At 59.7% G+C, this 21,800-nt stretch overlaps 4 protein-coding genes across 6 annotated transcripts in view; 2 read left to right on the top strand and 2 right to left on the bottom strand.

Annotated features, from left to right (window-relative positions):
• Nucleotides 1-5,388, top strand: part of ASCC1 (activating signal cointegrator 1 complex subunit 1) — a 35,929-nt gene extending 30,541 nt beyond the window's left edge. For both annotated transcript variants that reach the window (XM_080347793.1, XM_080347794.1), the window contains exon 10: nt 4,616-5,388. In XM_080347793.1, the coding sequence (XP_080203919.1) occupies nt 4,616-4,729 (114 nt within the window). In that variant the 3' untranslated portion in view covers nt 4,730-5,388. The remainder of the gene's footprint in view (nt 1-4,615) is intronic.
• A 3,307-nt stretch (nt 5,389-8,695) lies between these two features.
• SPOCK2 (SPARC (osteonectin), cwcv and kazal like domains proteoglycan 2) lies at nt 8,696-13,530 on the top strand (the record flags this gene model as incomplete). The annotated part of the gene is made up of 10 exons (XM_080347761.1): nt 8,696-8,911; nt 11,350-11,404; nt 11,687-11,801; nt 11,881-11,983; nt 12,068-12,176; nt 12,255-12,374; nt 12,462-12,680; nt 12,971-13,033; nt 13,151-13,288; nt 13,385-13,530. 10 exons carry the CDS (start codon nt 8,696-8,698, stop codon nt 13,528-13,530), a joined length of 1,284 nt encoding a protein of 427 aa, XP_080203887.1.
• Nucleotides 13,531-14,509: 979 nt separating this feature from the next.
• TYSND1 (trypsin like peroxisomal matrix peptidase 1) lies at nt 14,510-16,539 on the bottom strand. Its single transcript, XM_080347672.1, has 4 exons — nt 15,322-16,539; nt 15,110-15,243; nt 14,842-15,027; nt 14,510-14,764 (listed from the first exon to the last, which is right to left on the bottom strand). Exons 1-4 carry the CDS (start codon nt 16,362-16,364, stop codon nt 14,553-14,555), a joined length of 1,575 nt encoding a protein of 524 aa, XP_080203798.1. The 5' UTR covers nt 16,365-16,539; the 3' UTR covers nt 14,510-14,552.
• Nucleotides 16,540-17,741: 1,202 nt separating this feature from the next.
• Nucleotides 17,742-21,618, bottom strand: SAR1A (secretion associated Ras related GTPase 1A). 2 transcript variants are annotated; one of them, XM_080347615.1, is made up of 7 exons: nt 21,479-21,618; nt 20,783-20,857; nt 20,415-20,534; nt 19,883-19,948; nt 19,216-19,319; nt 18,921-19,052; nt 17,742-18,398 (listed from the first exon to the last, which is right to left on the bottom strand). In XM_080347615.1, exons 2-7 carry the CDS (start codon nt 20,838-20,840, stop codon nt 18,282-18,284), a joined length of 597 nt encoding a protein of 198 aa, XP_080203741.1. In that variant the 5' UTR covers nt 20,841-20,857; nt 21,479-21,618; the 3' UTR covers nt 17,742-18,281. The 2 variants fall into 2 exon arrangements, with proteins under 2 accessions (XP_080203741.1, XP_080203742.1); XM_080347616.1 differs by lacking the exon at nt 21,479-21,618 and having other exon boundaries at nt 20,783-20,950.
• Between the last annotated feature and the right edge of the window lie 182 nt (nt 21,619-21,800).

Below are 21,800 nucleotides of genomic sequence, written 5' to 3'. Positions count from 1 at the left end.
CGTCGCTGCTGTCCTTACGTGGGTTAGCGCCGTGATTTATTACTGTTGTTTCCAGGTTTGAACACAAAGGTGCCGTCTCATTCCGGGAGGATTGTCTGCGAGAAGCGAGCCCCCGAGGGTGGCTGCTTGACAAATACCCGCTCTCGGGAGCACAACAGCATTTAAGACACACGTTTTAACTGCTTCATCAAGGAATCGCCCCACTTTGCGTTTATTTCTACTGTGCTTCGGTAAATCTTACTTCACAGGCTTAGGCAAAACGGGGGAAAACATGCGGAAAAAAAGGCATTCTGTTGCTCTGCCTTTGATAAGTTCTTGTGGTTTGGGGGCTGAAGTTTGAACGTGTGTTTTTGGCTCAGGTTTGCAAGGAGTGAGTGGTTCGATGTGTGATTCTTTCTCTCCCAAAACAAGTCTTTGGCCTCTTTTTTCCCCTCAGAAAATGATTGTTGCCCTCCGAGGGAGCGCTGCCGCGTAATTTGCGGGTAACGGAGTGGAACGGACCTTGGAGGAAGAAGGGTTTCCAACATCTGAAGGGAATTGCCTTAAACGAGAGAAACAGGAGTGTTAAAAATGACGGATGTCCCGCTGGCTTTTCCTGGCTCAGAATACACGGCTTTGGGGTCGAAAATGGAGATGGCGCTCCCGTGGGAGATGCCGTGTCCTTCTCGGCACCCTCGCCGAGCGCTTCCCCAGCCTTTGGCTGTGGTTTGAAAGACAGGGCACATCTCCGGCTCGTTTGCTTTAGAGGTGCTGGCTCCGGGGTTAAAAGTTAACAATGCTCTTTCCTTCTTGGGTTCTAATTTAATTTGGGAAGGCAGCAGGGAGACAGGGGGCACTTAGTCCGGTAAGTGCTATTCCCTTGATGGGAGTTAGTAGCTTGCACAGCGTGCGTGATGTTGAACTCGTAAGTTGACCTTTACCTCCATCAGGTTCATTTTCATTTATAATATTAAAAAAAAACAAAACACCCAACCCCCAACCTCTTATTTATTCTTTAGGCAGCAAGGACATAAATCCTTCAGCGTGTTTGGATTTATAGAATTACCGTGCTTTTGCTGAGCCTCACGTCCCACTCCAATCAAATGACACGGATTTCAGTAACCGGGCGGGCGATTGCGTTTTTCGTCCCTCTGCCTCCCCCCGGCTGCTCCCCATCCACTCCATGCAGCCTTTTTGGCGAAAGGTGGGTCCTTGGCCCCATGGGGAGGGACAAGATGGGGATTAGGCAAGTCTTGGGGTCATCAGCATTTGCGCACGGAGCGTAACAACCTCCAGGTATCTTCTTTCCTTGCCCAGGATTTAAAAGATGCTGAAATGCTTTTATAGGAGGCATTTCATCAGCTGCGCTACAGGCCTCCTCTGAAACCAGAGCGTTTCCGTGGTGGCTGGGGAGAGGGGGAGATATAAATATCCTTCTCGGCTCTGCTTGGCTTTTCCCCAAGATAAATAGAAGTGGAAGTCGAAAGCAGAGGCTCAGCCTTCTGAAATCTCTGCCCAGGCCCCCAGGGACCTGAGCGCAGGATGCGTTTGTGGTGGGAAGCCAGCTCCCGGTGTTCCGGGGGTCTCGGAGGATGATGTTTTGAGGGGCATCTCTCCCCACTGTGATCCCCACGGTGGCTCCTGTCGCGGGAGCCCTTGGGGAGCGTCGTGAGAATCCCGCTTGAAACGAGAGCAGAAAAAAATGGCAGTGCTTGTCCTCTAAATCTTGTAGCATGTTTGCTCTCATAAAGTACAGCTACATTACCGAAAATCAATAGTTCCAGCGGCGTTCTCCCTGGGAAACACACACACGCTCGGACACATGGGAGATGGTAGGTCTTAAAAAAGCCAAGGGAATACAAAGTGCTTTGGTACAAGGGTTTTGCTTCACTCCTAGCAGTGTACAAATGGAGAGCCCTTGACCTGGGCAGGGTCTTCTGGGATTTTCTGATTGTCTTTCTGCTCCCATGTGCCTGAGACAAGACGGGGGTTTGTCTCATTAACTGATTTTGCTTTGAAGTACATGTGTTTTGTAAGCAAAACAGGTTGTGGTGTGCAGAGATAATATATACAAGCATCTGAAAGACTCTTTCTTTGGTTGTTTCGTGTAAAGGTTTGACTTCCAGGGCTGCTGATGGGACCGGCACATCCCAGCGTTTGGTTTGGTTTCTTCGTGTTTACAAAGGTTTCATTCTACAGAAATAAACGCATCTTGTCCCCCTTCTCTTGTCCCCCTTCTCTTGTCCCCCTTCTCTTGTCCCCCTTCTCCTCGTATCTCCTTGCTTACCAGCACACCTATAGCTCCATTAGGAACGAAGAGAACAATTTTCCTGGGTGGAGAGCTCTCTGTGAAGGAAAGGAGAGTCCATAGGAATGACCATTTTGTCGGACAGAGGTGTGAAGGTTTGGGGTGAGAGCTGGGAATCATCCTTCCCTCCCAGATCAGCCAAAACCAAAAGAGAAAGGAGACCAACCCCCTTTTTACTGCCATCTCTTATTAATGAGACATTTTATCCTAAGTCCTCTAGCATGAACTACGCAGGCTTTTGGGAACAGAATTAATCTTTAATTGTATAAATCTTTAATTGTATAAAATGGAGTTTGTATGGCTGTAATCATTTCTCTTCTCTCTTTTCGTCCTCTCCCTGTTTGAGACGCTCCCTTAGCACAACTCCTTTTCAATGAGGTGCCCCGCTTTAGCCGCACACACGGTGTCCCCCAAAACCAGGCTGCTGTGGAGGGACCTCTTGCTGGGATGGGGACCTGTGCAACCCCCATAGCAAGGCACCTGGCTCCTGCCAAGTATGTGCTGGGAAGAACTGGCAGCCAGTTGCGGCTTAATATGAGCCTGAGCAATTAGCAGTGAATTACTTCGGGCCCTGTGCAAAGTACGTCCTTGTGCTGGGGGCCATAAGGGACAAGCGTCACCCCAAAGGCAGGATGAGGTGCAGGTGAGCTGGATGCTGCCCACTGCCTCTCCTAGGTGGGCACACTACATGGTCCAGTGCAGAGAAACCCAGTTTTTCGTGGTATTTGTGCTAACCCAGGTGCTTTTTGCAGAAGTGGCTTGAACTCAGGAGGTTGGAGGAGCAGGAGGAGGTGGTCCCTGGTGGGGCAGCTGGCAGCGAGAGCTCTGCGGCACGTCCGACTGCAGCTGCAGCCCTTTCAAACCGAAGCAGGGGCTTAGAGACCGCCGAGAGCTGGCTCTGCACGCATAAATACCCCTTCTCTTCAGAAATCCATCCTGCCTGTCGGGTGTCCATGGGGAACTGCTGGCCTCAGCCAAATCCTGAGTGGAGAGCTGTCTGGGTGAGCTGGCAGGCTGGAGCGGGGCCGGATTCATCGCAGCGCCCGCAGACCTCGGTGGGGCTCCCTGGCTGAAGCCCTGCTTGCTCTGCCCTAAAGATGGGCAGGGAATCGCTTGCCCTAAGACATTTGTCCTTTGTGGATGTAGCTGGTCCCCTTGCAATAAAAAAAAAAGGATATTTGCAAAGGAGAATACCCTTGGGAGAGCCAACAAAAGAGCAGTCATGCCCAAATCAGTGCCAGGCAGAGCCAAATGCCTTTCTGGAGGAGGAGAAGTGCAGCCTTTCAGATGCTAATGAGGTATTTGGGGTTTTGATCATCTGCTGTATGGAGGAATTGATGCGCCATTGGCTCTAGGAGGACATGTTGTAATGAATGCATTGGCTTTCGCTGGCCATTAGGGTTTGTGCCTTCTGTAATGGTAGGAAGGGGTGTTCGACTTGCTTGAGCTGACACCTGCAGGGACAGATAGAAAATCCAATAGGAGACAGATGGAATGGGCATTTTGGAGATCTCTGTGGCGTGGAGATGTCGCTGCTCAGGCCCTCGGTGACTCGCAGCGCTCCCGTTAAGCGGAGTTTTGAAATCAGCATCTCTGCTGAAAAGCTTTTGCTCAGGCACGACTGATGTTTCTAGGTAGAGCCATTTCCTGCGACTTAATGGAACGGGAGGAGCGCTCTGCGCTTGGACACGATGCCTTTCCAGCAATACCGCTGAAATTCCCCAGAAGAAATTCTGATGTCATTTTTTTGGTCTGCTTCATAGATTGGATTAATCAGCAGAGACACGCCCCCCGGGTCCCAGAGTTGCTTTGCTTTCGTTAATTTGCACTCGAGTCTTTGCCGAACAAAGAAGGGTTTGTTGAACAAAGCAGGGTCAGTGCTGGGATGAAGAGCCTTGCGCCTCGAGCCTCCTAGTTTGAATTAGGACTGAGCCGTCGCTCTAAGTCATCCATCCTGTGGCTTGGATTAGTAAAAACATCCTGGCCTCAATCCTCGCCCCTGCGGAACCCGCGACCCCAAGGGCCACCCCGAGGTGGTGGAATTGGGGCGGTGAACACCCTCCCCATGCTCCCGAAATGACACACAGGCAGAAAGCGAGGTAGGGAAGGTTTGAGCAACTGCTGCTGTAGATAAGATGTTCGCTTCACACTCTGTTTGCTTTACAGACTCTAGAGGGAAAAGTGATTTAAATACTAGTTTTGTCAAAGGCAGAACAAGTCTACGAGTAGGGGCTTTTTGCAGGGCAGGCTCTTGCAAGAGACCCATGGCCCGGCTGCTGGCTGCGTTTCTCTAGGTGCCCCTCAAATGGTTTTTCTCCTCTTTTTTAGCTCTTTGAGCACTTCCACTTCGGAGAGGTGCAGCTGGACTCAGTGCGTCTTTCCCAGAGGTTCTCCTCGGACGCCTCTGGCTACTACGCGACGTCTGGGCAGCTGAACTTCTGACACAGCAACGCGGCCGCCACAGCGGGTCTGCTCGTCGCTGGAACGTGTTTTCATAGGACGCGAATTTTGGACAGGAACCGGGAACTCCAGACGGGGACGCCTCATGGCCCCTCCACTGCACGTTGCAGCCAGGAACCGTGGCGTTTAACCAGAACATCATGAAGTCGCCAGTTTGTTGTCTGTTGCCTGTTTGTTTTCCAAGAAGATAACTAGAAAGCCTGGTGCAGGTGGCTTTGGGGGACTCACTGAAGTTTAAGCATGGCTTTACTTCAGAAGAAGGAAGTTTATTCTTAAAAAGAGAGCTCCCTGGAGCATGATTTAATGCTGTTGAGGTCAGGCCTTGCTTGGATCTCCAGCAGCGTGCCTGTGTGATGTACATCTCCAAACACATTAAATCCCTTCAAAAGCAAAGTGTTTATCTCCTGTTGCATTGATAGGTTCTGTAATTAAACTTCCAGCACACAACTATGTTAATAAGAAAGCATTTATGGTAAGAGTTCTTTCCGGTGACCGTTTTGGAGAGTGTTAAAAAACATATGCCTTGTAGGTGGTTTCTCCATTAAAAGAAGCGCAAAACTCTTTGATACCATTGTGAATCCTTCAGAGATCTGAAGATGACTTTTTTTTTCATGTAAACCTCCCTGTTTGGTAAGGACAGCAACACACGCTTTCAACTTGCCCAAGGATGAGCGCTTTGAAACACGGAAAATGCTGGTGTTTACTTGTTTCGCAACAAACCGGTGGTGGCAGCAGCTGCTGCTGCTTGTTCCTCGTTGCTGCCATGAATGTGGAATCGAACTGTCATCGAGGCAGAGCGCGTGTTAGCCATGGACAGGGCTGCTCCGGCAGCACCCGCTTGTACGAATGATCATTTTTAGGAGGTTTTTATCCCGTTTCTTCCCTCCTGAAGTGAGCGGGCTGCGTGGCCGTGCTCTGACTGCATGTGCAAACACCAGTGGGAGGCAGGCAGGATTCAGGGGGGCTTGCTTTTTTCCCCTCATTTCCAAGGCCAAATTGCCCATCTCTGCTTGCAATTCCAAGCCTGCCGGCAAATCAAATTGTCGGTGGTTTTGCTAGTTCCCCTTTGCCCAGTTGCAACCACTGGGCTTTTTGTCTCTGCTTTTCCTCGCAGACAAATGCTCTTGTGCCCTCTGAGCGGAGGAGGAAGAGCCTTGGAAGCCGTTCTCTCTGCGAGCAGAGCAGCCCGACGCGAGGAGGTACTGAGAGCACTTAACACCGGCGCTGTCATCTTTCCGCCAGCCTCAAGAGGTACTTGGCAAATCTTTTCAGCTGCCCGAAGAACAGATCAACGAGCTGCTGGTGCAGCCGCCAGCCCCGCTGCCTGCCGCAGGAAGGGGAGATGCACCTCGGGAAGCTGCTCCCTGCCGGCTTTGTCACGTTAAGAGGGCATTGGTGGCCTTTCTGTCACGCCTGCTTGCCACCTTGTCACCTAACACTGGCCACTCCGAGGTGTTCTTCATCGAGGTGGACTTATCTTGCCACCACCTTAACATGGGGAGAGCTTTGACCCGGCAAACATGGCTTTTCTACAAAGCAAAGGGCTAACCTGAGCTCACTCCTCTGCGTCCCACTAATGTAGACATGTTTTAATTACAATTATTTCTGTGACTGTTTGGAAGTCGGTTGAATTTCAGCGGTAAGCGGCTTATCCCCTTGCTCTAGCCTGGCACAGCTAAATTCACTTCACAGCTCCATCCCTGGGCAGAATTAAGGGTTCTGCTCTTTTCCTCTCATCTGTAGAGTGGAAGGTTAGGCTGTGATCCAGCAAATCATTGTGCGTGTGTTTAAACTTGCACCTCGCTTGATCCCCTTGTATAATGTTAAGGGTGCACGTGAGTCAGGTGGAGTTACAGCTCTGCTTTGCCTGTGGTGCTTTTGAAACAAAGATGCTTATTATGCAAACGAGAAGGGCAGAATTTGGGTGTTGTACCCCCTTACTCTTGCACAAAGGGAGCTACTCGTGTAAACGAAACAAACCTTCTGCTTTTTTGGGGGGTTAGGGCCAGAAAAAAATGGACCACCATGGATTTACCAAGAGTTTTCTATCATTATTCTTAAATAGAACAGCTTATATTGAGCATGATAAGACCGTGTTTTATGCGTGGTCCTGCACGAATGAATTGAAATCCTGTCAAACCAGGCAGAGTTATGGATTTGCAAGGTACAACCTAAGAGTTTAGAACTTGCCTAAAACTTGTTAAACCTGCAATCTGCAGCTCTGCTTCTTTCCCCCATGTAGGCAGCGTGGCAGGCTGGGCACCCCGCTTGCAGATCCCCGCATCCTTTTTGCTCAGAGGAAGGAGAAAGTTGTTTTATGCCGTAATGTTGCTCGGCAGCGAGCTTTGCTGGAGCCGGGGCAGGACACAGCTCACCATTAACTGTAAAGTTGAAAATAATACTGTTTTCTTAAATGCAGCCTGTGTGTGCTGGGAGTTCCCCATCTGCAGCTGTGATGGAGCAACGGGGACACAGAGCCCTGTGCCCACGCTGCTGCTTCGCAGCTGCAGCCGGGGTACGTTGTCACCATCCAGGAAAATGGACATGTCCCTGCAAGCACCTCTGTGCCCACCCTGTCCGCCTTTCGCTGGCTGAGAGGAGGGGAAAACCCAAAAGTGGTGGTTTGAAACTTGCCCGCCCTGCTCTTGCTCCCTGGCCTCACTTGGGGCAGGGCCTGGCTTCTCCGCCGGACCCCCAAAATGCTGTGTTGGGGTGGCTGAGGGATGGGACCGCAGGGTGGGCATCACAGGGACAGGGAGATGCAGGGTGGGGACGTGGCAGGGACAGAGGATAAATGATGGGGACAGGGGTCAGAAGATAGCAATACGGGATAGGGATGAAGGGTGGGGCACAACAATGGCAGGGGATGCAGGGTAGGGGGACAGGGGACATGGGATGGGGAATGTAGGATGGGGACAGGGCAGAGACCAGGGACACAGGATGGAGACAGGGCAGGACCAGGGATGCAGAATGGGGACAGGGGACATGGGATGGGGACATAGTAAAGATGGGGAATGCAGGATGGGGGGAGCAGGATGGGGATGTGGCAGGGATGGAGGATGTGGGATGGGGACATGGGAAGGACCAGAGACGTGGGGTGAGTGATGCAGGATGGGGGTGTGGCAGGGACAGGGGATGTGGGAGGTGGGATGGGGACATGGTAGGGACCAGGAATGAAAAATGGGGACATGGTAGGGACCAGGGATGCAGCATGGAGACTGGGCAGGGACCAGGGATGCAGGATGGGGACATAGTAAAAATGGGGAATACAGGATGGGGATGTGGCAGGGATGGGGGACGTGGGATGGGGACATGGGAAGGACCAGAGACGTGCGGTGAGTGATGCAGGATGGGGGGTGGCAGGGGCAGGGGATGTGGGATGGGGACATGGTAGGGACCAGGGATGCAGCATGGGGACTGGGCAGGGACCAGGGATGGAGGATGGGGACATAGTAAAAAAGGGGAATGCAGGATGGGGATGTGGCAGGGATGGGGGACGTGGGCTGGGGACGCGGTAAGGACCAGAGATGTAGGGTGAGTGATGCAGGATGGGGGCGCGTCAGGGAATATGGGAGGTGGGATGGGGACATGGCAGGAACCAGGGACGCAGCATGGGGACTGGGCAGGGACCAGGGATGCAGAATGGGGACAGGGCGGTGACGGGGTGTGCAGGACGGGAACTGGAAGGGGACCAGGGGTACGGGCTGCAGGACGGGGACAGGGCAGGGACGGGGGCTGTGGCCGTGCCGTGCCGGCGGCTCCCCCGCCCCGCTGCGGGCGCGCAGGTGCGGCGGGCGCGGCGGAGGCCCCGCCCCGGCCCCTCCCGCCGGTGCCGCCCGGTGCCGCCCCGCGGCCGCACTCGCCGCCGGCGCCTCCCCGTGCGCACCGCACCGCACCGCACCGCTCCCGCCGCTCCGCTCCCGCCGCTCCCCCCGGCGCTGCGGCAGCATGCGGGGCTGCGGCGGGCACCGCGCCTTGCTGGCCTTGCTGGCCCTGCTCCTGCCCGCCGCCGCCGCCGGCCCCGGGCCCGCCACCGGCCCCGCCACCGGCCCCGGCCCCGCCGCGGCGGGGGAGAGCCCCGGTAATTTCATGGAGGACGAGCAATGGCTCTCCTCCATCTCCCAGTACGGCGGCAGGATCAAGCACTGGAACCGCTTCCGAGACGTGAGTCGGGGGCGGGGACGGGCGCGGGCGGGGGGGGACGGGACGGGACGCGCCGCCGGGCACCGGGAGCCCCTTCCCCACCTTCACCGCGCCCCCGCTGCGGCTTCCGCAGCACGACCCTACCCCGGCACAGGCCCCGGGCCCGGCCCCGTGACGGGCGGCCGGGGATGCTCGGCGCCGCCTGCATCCCGCCGCGGCCGTGGGCGGCTGCCGGCCCCGGTACCCGGGGGGATGCTCCCCGGTTACAGCAGCGCCAAGGCCACCTTGCCCATCATCACCCTGCCCGATGCCACCGTGCCTGTCCCCAAAGCTGGCGTGGCTGATGCCAAGGCCACCGTGGCCAAGGCTTCACACCAAAGCCAACCTCTCCAGGGACCAGGGGTGCTGTCCCCTGCACCCTCTCCCCAAGCAGCACATCAGGGCCCAGGCAGGGGTGCAGGCAGGCCCTGCCTGCCCTTCACGGGCAGTGGGGAGGGCTGTGCCATGGCTTCAGCCCCTTGGTGACAGCTCAGTGCAGGTGGGGACACAGACATCTTTCTGGACACCCCTAAATCCTGCGGGGTGCCACAGCAGGGGCCAGCCCTGGCTCAGCAGGGTGCTGGTCCCTGGGGACAGGGGTACGCAAGGCGGAGAGGGTGAGGATGAAGATGCAAAGGGTGCCAGAGCGATGGCAGGTGACCTGGCACATTTGGCTCAGGAGCCAGCAACCCTTTGCTTTTATGCAGCCCTTAATAGCTGCCTCAATGGCATTTAGCTCCAATCCTTAATTTTATGGGGCAGTCGGGGATTTTTCCTGGGCTCACTTTACATCCCTGCCCCCACGTTACCCCCAGCTCGTGTCCTCCAGGGTGGGGGCACGGCGCTGCGGTCCCATCTTGGGGGGTCTAGGGGACCTGCGGCAGCCGAGCAGGGAGGGGACAGATGTCGAGCCGCCCCCCACCCCAAGCCAGCCCCTCCGGTCTTTGTTCAGATGCGCACTCGGGTTCACCTTGGCAGCAAGGATGCGCCGCTGGGAGATGTGCCCTGCCGTGGGCAGGGCGGGGGACACCCCCACCTCCCCAGATAAACCGGTTAGGGAGACAGAGCACTGGCAAGGGCGCAAGGGATGGGAAAAATGCCTCCCTGGAGACCCCTGCCAGCAACATACCTGCTGGACAACGCCAGCGCTGGGCGCACGGGACCTCGGCCGGCTGCGGATGCTCAAGGGGGAGCACGTGTGGATGTGCCCCCCCGAATCCGGGCATCCCTGGGGGGGCTCGCAGCCAAGAGGCCCCCATCCCTGGGCACTGGCAGCACCCCTCTAGCAGCACACATGGAGCCCACCCAGCTGTGCCAGGGCCAGGGACTGCGGCCCTGCCAGCGGTTAGCGCAGATTAATAAGCAAATCCCATGGATTTGTGGGTTTTTCAGCCCAGCAGCACCAGTGCGGGGGGAGAAGCGCGACCCACTGTGTGGCAGGGAGGAGGCCGGTGGCCGTGCCGAAAGCCACGCCGCAGGGAGCTGCCGGGCACCGCAGTGTTACTAATCATGGCACGGGAACGCGGGCTATCGATTGCGGTGCAAACGTCGCCGTGCCGGAGGAAGAGACATCCCCTCCGGAGCTGCCTCCCGCACCGCAGCTCCGAGCTGCCGTCCTAAACCCTGCCCGCCCGCCCAGGGGGGCAGCGATGCTCCTGCCTTATTGTCACAAAATCCACCCCAGAGCATCCCAGGGGCGAGCCATGCTGCCTGCTGGCAGGCATTCAGCCCCATCGCTCCCCCCGCCCCCAGGATGCTTTTGGGGCCCCCGGGGAGCAGCTCTGTCTCCACAAGCAGCGACATCCAACTTCCCCTGCTCCCCCTGGGCTCGGTAGTGAACAACTGGGGTGGCAGCGCAAGGGCTGTCACCCACGGGGATCTTGGCCACGCGAGGGACCTTGGGAGCTTCCTCCTGCCCATCCCTCCCTGCTCCTTGCCTTTCCCGGGCCATGGGGGAAGGTTTAATCTCTCCAGAGGTGGGGGAGCATCTTGGTTGTGGATGCTGGTCGTACTGGGGGCTGGTGATGGGAGCGTTGGGCACCTTGGAAGGTCGTGGTACCCAGCAGGCACTGGGTGTCCGTCACCATGGGCTGGGGCCAGCAGCAGGGGCTTTGGGCTCCCCAGGGCTGACAGTGGGCACTCATTATCTTTCTGTCTTTCTTTTGGTGTCGGCTGGGCCGTCTCGCCGTCACGGTGCCAGGAGGTGGAGGTGAGCATCCGGGGCTGCCGGCGCTGTGTCGCCCCGCCAGCAGCTCACTTTGCGGGGAGGAGGCTGCTCCCCACCCCTGCTGGCTCCCCTCCTAGCGCGGGGGATGCCCGGGTGGGCATGTGCGATGCCAGGCTGGTGGCCTCGAGCGAATGGTGGCACACCCGGCCCGGTGTCACCTCTCCTGCCACCTGCACTCACCCAGGCTCTCCCCCAATTGCAGGATGACTACATCAAGAGCTGGGAGGACAACCAGCCCGGGGATGAAGGTACCACTGGGCTGGGATGGGATGGGATGCAGGATGCACTCAGTGCCAGCCAGTATGGGGGGGGACACTTCTGCCTGCTCCCCCCTTGGTTTTTTTCCTTCCGGCGGGAGCGGTGCCGGGGCCGCTGTGTGCTGGGAAGCGGCAGCTGGCGCCGTGGCGGCCGCCCAGCTGCAGCCTCAATGGTGCTTTGTGTTGGGCCAGGCTGTGGCCAGCGCTGCCGGGGCTCCCCTGGGGGGTCTCCCCTGCACCCCCACCTGCCCCATCCCCTCTCTGCCCCCCCAGCCCTGGACACCACCAAGGACCCCTGCCAGAAGGTGAAGTGCAGCCGGCACAAGGTGTGTGTGGCGCAGGGCTACCAGCGCGCCATGTGCATCAGCCGCAAGAAGCTGGAGCACAGGTAGGAGGGTGGCAGGGACGGGGCTGAGCAGTGGAGATGGGGCTCAGCATTGCACTCCCGCACCTCTCACCCCGCGCAGGATCAAGCTGCCGGGCGCCAAGGGCCACGGGGGCTGCAAGCCCTGCCACGCCGCCCCGCTCGCCGCTGTCTGCGGCTCCGACGGCCACACTTACAGCTCGGCGGTAAGGATGGTGGCAGCTCGCCACGGGGAGGGGGACGCCGTGCCGTGTCCCCTCTCTGGCTGACGTCCCGCTGCCGCCCCGCAGTGCAAGCTGGAGCAGCAGGCGTGCCTGGCCAGCAAGCAGCTGACGGTGCGGTGCGAGGGGCAGTGCCCCTGCCCGACCCCGCACGCTCCCACCGGCGATGGCAAGCAAGGTGAGTGGGACAGAGGACGCCAGGGGGGTGTCCATGAGCCCTGCCCAGCCTGACGCCACCCCCTTGGACTCCCCCCAGAACCGTGCACCGGGCAGGACCTGGCCGACCTGGGCGACCGCCTGCGCGACTGGTTCCAGCTCCTGCGGGAGAACGCCAAGCAGAACGGCTCCGGCGGCCTCCCCGCCAGCCCTGCCACCGGTAAGAGCCCCCTGCTATGCGGGGAGGGGACACGGGGGGCTGTTCCCGGGGGAGCCAGGAAGCCACGGGTCACATCCTGCCCCGCAGCGCTGGAGAGGAGCGTGGCGGCCAGCTGCAAGGAGGCGGTGGGGTGGATGTTCGCCCGGCTGGACACCAGCGGGGATCTGTTCCTGGAGGCGGCCGAGCTGGCCGCCATCAACCTGGATAAGTACGAAGTTTGCATCCGCTCCTTCTTCAACTCCTGCGACACCTCCAGGGACGGCCGCGTCTCCGCGCCCGAGTGGTGCTTCTGCTTCTGGAGGGAAAGTGCGTCATGCTGGGGCAGGGGGTGCATGCGTGGGGTGGGGGGTTTGCCGTGGGAATGGGAGCGTAGGCTGTGGGGTCGGGGGGATGCACGCAGCAGGGTTGTGGGGACGCATGCCGCGGGATTTAGGGGGATGCACGCTGTGGGGCCGGGGCGCTGCTCACTGGGCGGGCAGGGGGCGTGTAGGCTCTGGGGTCATGGGGGTGCGTGATGCAGGGTCTGGGGGTTGCACACCATGTTTTGCGGGGGGGCTGCACGCCCACCCTAAGAGCGGCATGTGGGGGTGCTGCAGAGCCGCCCTGCCTCAGGGAGCTGGAGAAGATTCAGATCCAAGAAGTAGCCAAAATGAAGCCGGGTGAGCTGGGGCTCCGGGGACCCTGTTCCCCGGTCGGGCAGGGGAGGGACAGGGAGCTCCATGGGGGGCTCTTCTTGCACTGCACGTGTTTGGGTGGGGGTCATCGCTTCCCTGCAGGCACCTTCATCCCCAGCTGCGATGAGGACGGGTACTACCGGCGGGCGCAGTGCGAGCCAGGCGGCGGGGAGTGCTGGTGCGTGGACCAGCACGGCGCCGAGCTGACGGGCACCCGCGGCCACGGCAGCCCCGACTGCGGTGAGCGCCGGGGGGCAGCCGGGGGGCGCCCCCCGCCCGGGGAGAGGGCTGCAGCGCCGGGATCGGGCCCTGAGCCCCTGCCCCTCGCCCCCGCAGAGGAGGCGGCAGGGTTTTCAGGCGACTTTGGGAGCAGCGTGGGCTGGGAGGACGAGGAGGAGAAGGAGCCAGAAGAGGCGGGCGAGGAAGGCGAGGAAGAGGAGGGTGAAGCAGGCGAGGGCGACGACGGCGGCTACATCTGGTAGAGGAGCGGGAAAGCCCGGCGAGCGGCACGGCCGGGTGGCAGCCCCCCAACCGGGGGTCCCTGTGACCCCCCCACTGCCGGAGGGGCATGGGGTGGGTGCGTGTCCCCCCACCCCGGCCCCGTGTGGGACGGGGTGTCGGGGCGCTCGCCCGAGGAGGGGGTGAGCAGGGTGGGGGGGCCACACTTGTGCGAATTTGAGCTTTTATTTGTTGTTTCGGGGTAGAGCCCTGTAGGCCTAGCGTGCTGCGGCGTGGTCTTCAACCGGGCACGCGGAGCTAATAAAAGTGGGAAAAACATTAAAAACAAAGAAAACCCCATAGAGAAGCTGCGCCCCCGCCCCCCGCAATGCTCCCCGTGCTGTGCTTGCGCGGCTGCCCCGGCCCCCGTGTTGTGTAGCAGCTGTGAAATAAATACCCTGTGCTGTGTCAAACACTCGCACGCCCGTCGCTCCCCCCTGCAAAAATAAACCCGCATCCCCCAGCAGCACCCGCCAGCCCCGCACAGGGTGCTGGGGGGGCTGCTCCCCTCTTTTAGGGGGGCAGGAGCTGCCACCCCCCAGGTAGGGAGGGCTGGGAGGGTTTGGTCCCACACTGAGCCAACATAGGGCTGGATCTGGCCTCCCTCCACAGGGTCCCCCCGAAATGTGTCCCCAGCCCCAAACTAACCCCCTCTGCACTCCCCCAACCAAGACCCTGACCCAAAGCATCCCTTATAGGAACCCCCCCCAATGCAACCCACCCCCCCGCGCGCACCCCTGCCGCCCAGCCGCTTGCTGTCACAGAACACCAGCACCTCAGCTCACAGTGTTTATGGCTCCAGGGAAAAAAGACATAAAACAAACCCCCAGCGCTCCCCCAATTTGGTGTCGGCAGCAGCTGGCAAAAGCACCACGGTGTGTCCCCCACCCCAGGACACCCACCCCCCACTAGCCCCACGGGGGCCAGGCGCTCGGCCGCAACACCACTGGGGCCAGAGAGGGGCCGTGGCAGCTCTGCCCCGGGACAAACCCCCGAGACGGGGGCGTCAGAGCTTGCTGGGGGGTCCCGGCTGCCGCTGGAGCCACCAAGCCGCCCGCACCCCCTCGCCCGCCCGGTTGAGCTCGGTGAAGGCGTTGGGGTCCCTGGTGCATCGGTAGCGCGCGACGAGGGGCTGCAGGACGGTGATGGGGATGCAGAAGTTGAGGTGGGGGTAGGTGGTCCCCGCGCTGGTGTCCCGGGTGTTGCTGGCCACAATCCCTGGCGGCGAGAGGAGTGTCACGGTGGCCATCCGGGGGACACCCAGGGGACCCCCCACAGGAGACCCCCCAGCTTACCCAGGAGGCGTCCGCTGCGGGAGGAGACGAGGGGGCTGCCGCTGGAGCCCCCATGGACGGCGCAGGTGGTCTGCAGCATGACGGGGCGCCCGGCCACGGTCACCACAGCCGAGAGGACCCCCGCTGTCACCGAGGGGCCGCACGCCCGCCCCAGCGCCCCGAAGCCCATCACGCTCACCTCCTCGCCTGGGGTGGGGAGGAGGCGGGAGGTGGGTGCTCGGGGGAGACCCCGACACCTCGGCACCCCATGTCCCCAGGGGATGCTTACCTGGGAGGAAGGTGTGTGCCGGGCGCGGGGGGACGAAGCCCGGCACGCTGTCCTGCAGCTCCACCACCGCCACGTCGAAGGGGGAAGACTCCTCGGTGGCGAACACCAGGCGCCCGCTGAGGACAGTGGCGGCCCTAAGGACACGGCACAGGAGATGTCACAGCCAGGGGGACATGAGGACAAGGCGAGGGGACACACGCAGCCACACTCACCGGCTGGGACCAGGCGCTGGTGTCACGCAGAGCGGGTCACCGGCCTCCACCACATGCCGGCAGGTGAGGAGCAGGCGGGGAGACAGCAGCACCCCTGACCCCCACGTCCCCCCACACTCCACCAGCGCCACCCAGCCCATCGGGTCCTGCTCTCCCGCTGCCTGCACCGCGGCCACCCGCCCCGGCACCGGCGGCACCGCCACCCCGGCGGTGTCCAGGACACCGGCGCTGCTGCGCAGGATGGCGGCGAGGGAGCAGAGCAGGGTGAGCCCGACCCACTCGGCACCTTTCCAGCAGAAGGAGGCGGCGATGACGGCCACCAAGCGGGAGCCAGTGGCGGACGGCAAGAAGGCACCGCCGCCCTCGGTGCCGGGCAGGCAGCGCGCGTCGGTGAGGAGCAGGGCGTTCTCCTCGCCGGCCATGTTGCTGACCACCCCTTTGCTCAGGGTGTTGAAGAAGAGGTCGGGGCAGAGGGCGCCGAAGGGGGATCCGCAGGCCAGCAGCGCCTGGCCCTTGCGCAGGCACCCGGCGCTCGCCCGCGCCGTCCAGCCGCCCGCAGGGGCGTCCAGGCCGGGCACCCGCAGCCAGGCGAACCAGTGCAGGGCGCGCGGGTCGGCCCCCGCTGCCTCCTCGCCAAAGCGCCACGGCTCCGCCTGCCCGAACGCCTGAGCCAGCGCCTTCTGGAAGGTTCTGCAGGGCACCAGGGCCAGGAGCTGGGCTTCGTGCTGCTGCAAGGCACCGGCTGGGCTGCGCGATGCTGCTGGAGCATCACGACTGAGGGCTGTGCCGCGGGGCCCCGCGGAGGGGTGCAGGACAAGGAGGCGCAGGGAGGGCTGCAAGGCATCGGGCAGCAGGGCGCGGGGCTGCGCCCAGGCGGCGGGGCCATCCCGCAGGAAGGCCGCAAAGCCGGCGCCGTGGCACAGCACCAGCCCGGGGCCGCGGCTCAGCACCACCCCGCTGCAGCTGCAGGGGCCAGCGCCCGGCTGGGGCGAACCGGGGGAGCCAGAGATGCTGACCACGCAGCACGTCTGCTCCTCCTCCATGGCGGCGGCCGCGGCGCGGGCTGCATGCGGGGCAGCCCCGGGAGCGGTGCAAAGCGGTGCAAAGCAGAGCAAACCGGAGCAAAGTAACGCAGCGCAAGGCAACCCCACGCACCGCACAGCCCCGCACCGCACAGCCCCGCACAGCCCCGCACCGCACAGCCCCCCACAGCCCCGCACCGCCGCGCCCCCGGGGCCGCTCCCCGCGCCGCTGCTGCTCCCGCCTCTTCCCCACGCCCCCCTCGCTCATTGGCTAAAGCGGAGCCTTGCGCCCTCCCCATTGGCGGCGGCGGCGGGGCGGAGCGTGTGACGTAGCCGTTTTTGCGGCGCTTCCGCCGACGCTCAGAGCGACTGGGGCCGGGGCGGGGACGGACTCCGTCCCGGTTCCCTCCCGGTTCCCTCCCGGTTCCCTCAGCTCCGCTCCCCCGCAGCCTGCTCACCCTCCCCCGGTGCAATAGCCAACGGGCCGGGTGCCGCCATCCCCCCTTCCACCGCCCCAGCTCCCCTCCCGAATGCAGGTTTGCTCTCCCCAGGGGCGGGAAGGGCCGGTTCCAGGTTGGGTGCCTGGCACTCGGGTTCGGGTGAAGCAGCGTCCGGCCCCTCGGCTTGCTTGTCCACAACCTGGAGTACCAGGACTTGCAGAGCTCCTCCTCGAGAGTTAAAACTCCCCAGAACTTTGTGAGTGAACAGGAGGCAGAATTTAAGCTGCCCCCACCGCCTCCTCCTTGTTCAAGCAGCCCCTGCGGAGCCAGCTGTGCCTGGTTCCCAGGCCGAGGTGAGGTCGCCATCCTGCCCCAGTTCCCCCCCCAGCAGCCTTCCGCTCCTCCAGAGCACCACTGCCTGCTAAAGGTGGTTTTAAGCCTTATAAATCAACATCGAGAATCGATGCGAAGAAGACCCGGCAATGGTGAGTTTGTTCTTTCCACTCACTCAGTGTTTTACCCCCAGGAGCAGCTACGCCAGGCGCGTGTGCTGTTGCACCAGGTTAGACTGAGGACCGCCACCCCTTCGGAGGAGAAATATGTCTTTATTTAATTGAAAATGAGCGCTAGACAGTAATGAAACTTCAGACAAAAAAAGTCCGCCGAGTATAAAAGAAACTGGTTTAGTCTACATTAATAACCTCATGATATGCCAATGTCAAACGCTTCCATGCTACTACCACCCAACAGCTCCGTGGTTCTCGCTGTGACGGGCACAGCGGGAGGTTCCCGGCTGCAGGGGAACCGCATCCAAACCCCGACCCCGGGCGTGCTGGCGGCTGCTCTTCTCCAGCTACAACAAATCCCCGTAAACAAAGCAGCTCGGATTGCACACGTCAGTCCCACGGGCACCCTCTTGGTCGTCGCTCAGCGTGACACAGCACAGCCACCCTCCAGCTCAGTTAAGCCCAAATGCTATGTTTATTGAGGACGTCTAATACCGTGATACCTTGGTTCAGTAATTGGTGAAATATCTAAATACCGTTAAATATATTTTTTTTTAAAAAAAACCCTAACCAGACTCCAGATTAAACAAGATGAACGTTAAACTAAAAAGTTAGAAGGGACGCTGTTTACATTAACACTTTCTTTAAAAAATATAATTGCTTTTTCTTAAGTCAATTAACCACAGTGGTGAGACGTGCTCTCTTTTTCAGCCGTTACAGTGCAGCGTGCAGAGTTTTCCCTCCCGGATCACACCAGCCGCGCTGTAACCGAATTGAAAGGGACAACGTGCACCCGTGTGCAGGATGGTGCTGTCTCCCCAGCGCGTGGAAAAGAGTCGTGTGTCACCACTGTGCCACAGGGCAGCCAAAAACCAGGAGTCTCTTGGTCAAAGCCGGTGACGTGGTTGGAAAACCTTCCGCGTTCGAATAGAAAAGTCCGTGTGAAGAGGATCAGTCCAGAGGAGTCACACTCGCGTGTCTGTCCCGAGTTATCAGTCAATGTACTGCGATAGCCAGCGGAAGCCTTCGCCGTAGCCTTGCCTCTTGAGCACGCTGCACATGAACACCTCCATGGGACGTGCGTTCAGGTCTTTCAGTGGCACGTTTCCCTGTGGAAATCCAAAAAGGGGTCAGAACCGCAGCCCTGCCGCCCTCGGGGAAGCAGGGAAATCCCCCTCCCGTGGGACTTTCGGAGCCAGCAGTTAGAAACACCAAACCAAACCATTTTCAGGCAGAAAGCAATCATCACGGTGCAGGTAAGACAGTGCCAAGAGCAGCCTCGGGGTGTTATCCTACCCTCACCCAGCGCTGCTCATCCGTTCTCTCTACATGTTGTGTTTTTAAACCATGAAAACATGGAAACGTGGAGTAATGAAGCCAGAAGAGCCCGATGGTGTTAAAACACCAGCTTGACACCCCGTGCCCTCATCATTATAGAGGTACCATATTTAGCACAATTCTCGAAGTTTTAACGCTTGCCCATGGGCGTTATTATTATGATTTAAGACTCAGCTTCATCAGTATCATGGACAAACTCACAGTAACAACCTCAATCAGTTTCTGGATGGAGCAACAAAGCCCACAAGCCCTCCCTTGCCGGTGGACGCCCCGCGGTCTGGATGCCTCCCCACCTTTCCTGTGGTCTGTCCGTAGAGCCCAAAGATCTCCCGCAGCTTCTCCTCGCTGATGGCCTCGGGCCTGTCGATTTTGTTACCCAAAATAAGGATTGGCACGTTGGATATTGTTTCATCTGTCATTAGCGCCTGCGAGCAAAACACAGGGATTAAGCAGAGGCAGAACGAATGTTCGTAATTTGAGAGACTCTCAAAGTGCGCTGTGAACGTATTCCAGCCCCCCCCCCCAAGCAAAATTACTCATAATTTAGCTACTTGGAGGTGTTGGGGAAGTTAAAAACCAAAAGTTTACATTAAGCTCAACTTTGGATTCCATAAGCCGCGAGTGATCCGCACAGTCCACTAGGAAGACGATCCCGTTGATGGCCGGCAGGTAGTTCTTCCAGACCCGGCGAGCTGGAACACAGAAGCGACAGACACTGCCCGGTGAGGCGCAGAAAAGGAGCCACCCTCTTCATCACAATTTCCGCGAGGAAAGAGGACTGCACAAGCTGGGCAGCTCGGAGCGACGCTCCCTCCGCTCCCCTAACAGCCGCCTTTATAGCCAGTGCATTTAAAAAAAATACGAAAGAAAAAAAGCGGCCAGAAAAACTTTCCTTAGAACTCCCAGAACATCTAGAAATAAAAATCTAGCTGTTATTCAAAAGAATGAGCCTCTGACATTCAAGTCTTCCACAGCTCAAGATATTTCAGGCAGCAGAGTGTGAACTGCCAGTGGTTTTTTTTCGCCAAACTGACAGGATTCAAGTACTGAAGCACTGAATCAACTGGTTTCCTAGGGGCAGGAGGTTATTTCCACGTATTACTCCATAAATCATTTCAGGCAACAAATATACTAATTGCTGTCACTTTTCAACATCCCTTTTTGGGAGATTTTTGCCGTAAAGTGGCTGGAGAACATCGTGGAAACAGGAAGGCTGACCTCACTTGGTGTCTCCCACTTGGGACTTCACTTTTACCTTGTTCGTGGCCGCCCAGATCGAAAGTTGTGAAGGTCATTCCAGCGATCGTCAGCTCCTCTGATGCTGAAAAGGAAAAATACGGGTTGTGCTTGAGGAAAACAAAGTAGGTGCTATGGCAAGAATTTATTGGGGGCTCATGTTAACATCACAGAGGTGGATATTTGGGAATTCCTTGTAGCATTCCATCACTGAAATGGAGTTGTTTCACAAAATCACAAGCAGAAAATAATGTCTTCTCCGTCCCTGCTGAAGCACATACTTATTAATCTGCAATTATTATACTTTATCACGCTTTTCATTAGAAATTCCCTCCCTAAAAGAGGCAACATCATCTTCATTGACCCCCACCAGTTCCCAGTCTCCATGTTGTATATTTGAGAGAAAAATATACATCTGCTTCAGCTTGGGCAACCGACGTGCAACTGCAATCTTGGCTGTGGCGTTAAGACTCGCAGAGGCATCTTTTGACACCGTGTCTCCAGAACGACAGAGGAACAACCCCCAGGGTGAGTCAGGCTGCTGGACTTACTAGGGTGTAGCGTCGGGACGTGCTGCCCCAGCCGGTCGTCCTTCAGCATGTGCAGCAATGTGGTTTTGCCCGCGTTGTCCAAGCCCAGGAAGACGAGTTTTCCGGATTTCTTGTACAGACCTGTGAGGAAAACAAGCGAGCGAGGGAAAAACAAAAACTCCAGCGGGCTTATCTTGGTGTGCAAAGGAAGCCACGCACCTCTGAAATAGTCTAAAGTTTGTCCCACTATTGTAAAAGAGAAAGAAATCTGTATAGATTTGCAGCTTTCTCTGCTGCATGCCCCAGAAGGGATTTGGTTTAGTCGCTAAACTGTGAACTTGTGAGCGATTTTTGGCAACGGGCGCAAGGTGAACTGCCCCAAGCCTTACCGAGGAACTGCAGGACGCTGCTGAAGCCGTTGTAGAGCCACTCGAAAATGAACGACATGGCTGAAGATCAATCGCCTGCGGGGTCAGAACCGGCGTTAGCGGCCGCGGGGCTCCGCGCTGACTGCTGCGGGACCCCCCTCCACGGGCGCTGCACGGCGGGGCGGTGAGTGCGGACCCGGGGGACGGTGAGGGGACCCGGGGGGAGCGGTGAGTGCGGACCCGGGGGACGGTGAGGGGACCCGGGGGGGGCGGTGAGTGCGGCCCCGGGGGGGGCGGTGAGTGCGGCCCCGGGGGGGGCGGTGAGTGCGGCCCCGGGGGGGGCGGTGAGTGCGGCCCCGGGGGGGGCGGTGAGTGCGGCCCCGGGGGGAGCGGTGAGTGCGGCCCCGGGGGGAGCGGTGAGTGCGGCCCCGGGGGGGGCGGTGAGGGGACCCGGGGGGAGCGGTGAGTGCGGCCCCGGGGGGAGCGGTGAGTGCGGCCCCGGGGGGGCAGTGAGGGGACCCGGGGGGAGCGGTGAGGGGACCCGGGGGGACGCGGCCCCAGCCTCGGCCTCAAGGGCGGGCGGCGCGGCCTACCCTCTGCCCCGCCCCCCCCCCTGCCTGCGTGTCACCCCCCGCCGCCGCCCCTCGGCCGGCCCGGCCCCCGCCGCCCCGCCCGGCTGTCCCCGGGCCCCGGGCGGTCCCCGCCGCCGCCACTCACCCCCGGCTGCCCCCGGGCCGCGGCGCCACCGAGTCCCCTCCTCAGCAGCCGCCAGCTCCCCCGCCGGAAAGACGTCGCCTGGCGCGCCCCGCCCACTTCCGGCCCGGCGGCTTCGCCGCGCTGGCTTCCCACGTCGGCCGTGCGGCGGACCCCGGGTTCGAGACCGCCCTGCGTCTAAGTTCGGGACGCGGTGCTGCCTTACCCGATAAACCCTCCCCTAACCCCCCCTCCCCCCCAAATAACCCCGTCAGCTCCGCCGAGGAAAAGCCCCGCAGCGTTCGGTTTCAGCAGTTTTTATTTCTAGCATCCATACACGTACCAG

The sequence above is a fragment of the Nesoenas mayeri genome (genome assembly GCF_963082525.1).
Source record: "Nesoenas mayeri genome assembly, chromosome: 7".
Lineage (NCBI taxonomy): Eukaryota > Metazoa > Chordata > Aves > Columbiformes > Columbidae > Nesoenas > Nesoenas mayeri.
The sequence above is the reverse complement of the archived record's forward strand: the minus strand, read 5'-3'. Positions and strand labels throughout refer to the sequence as shown.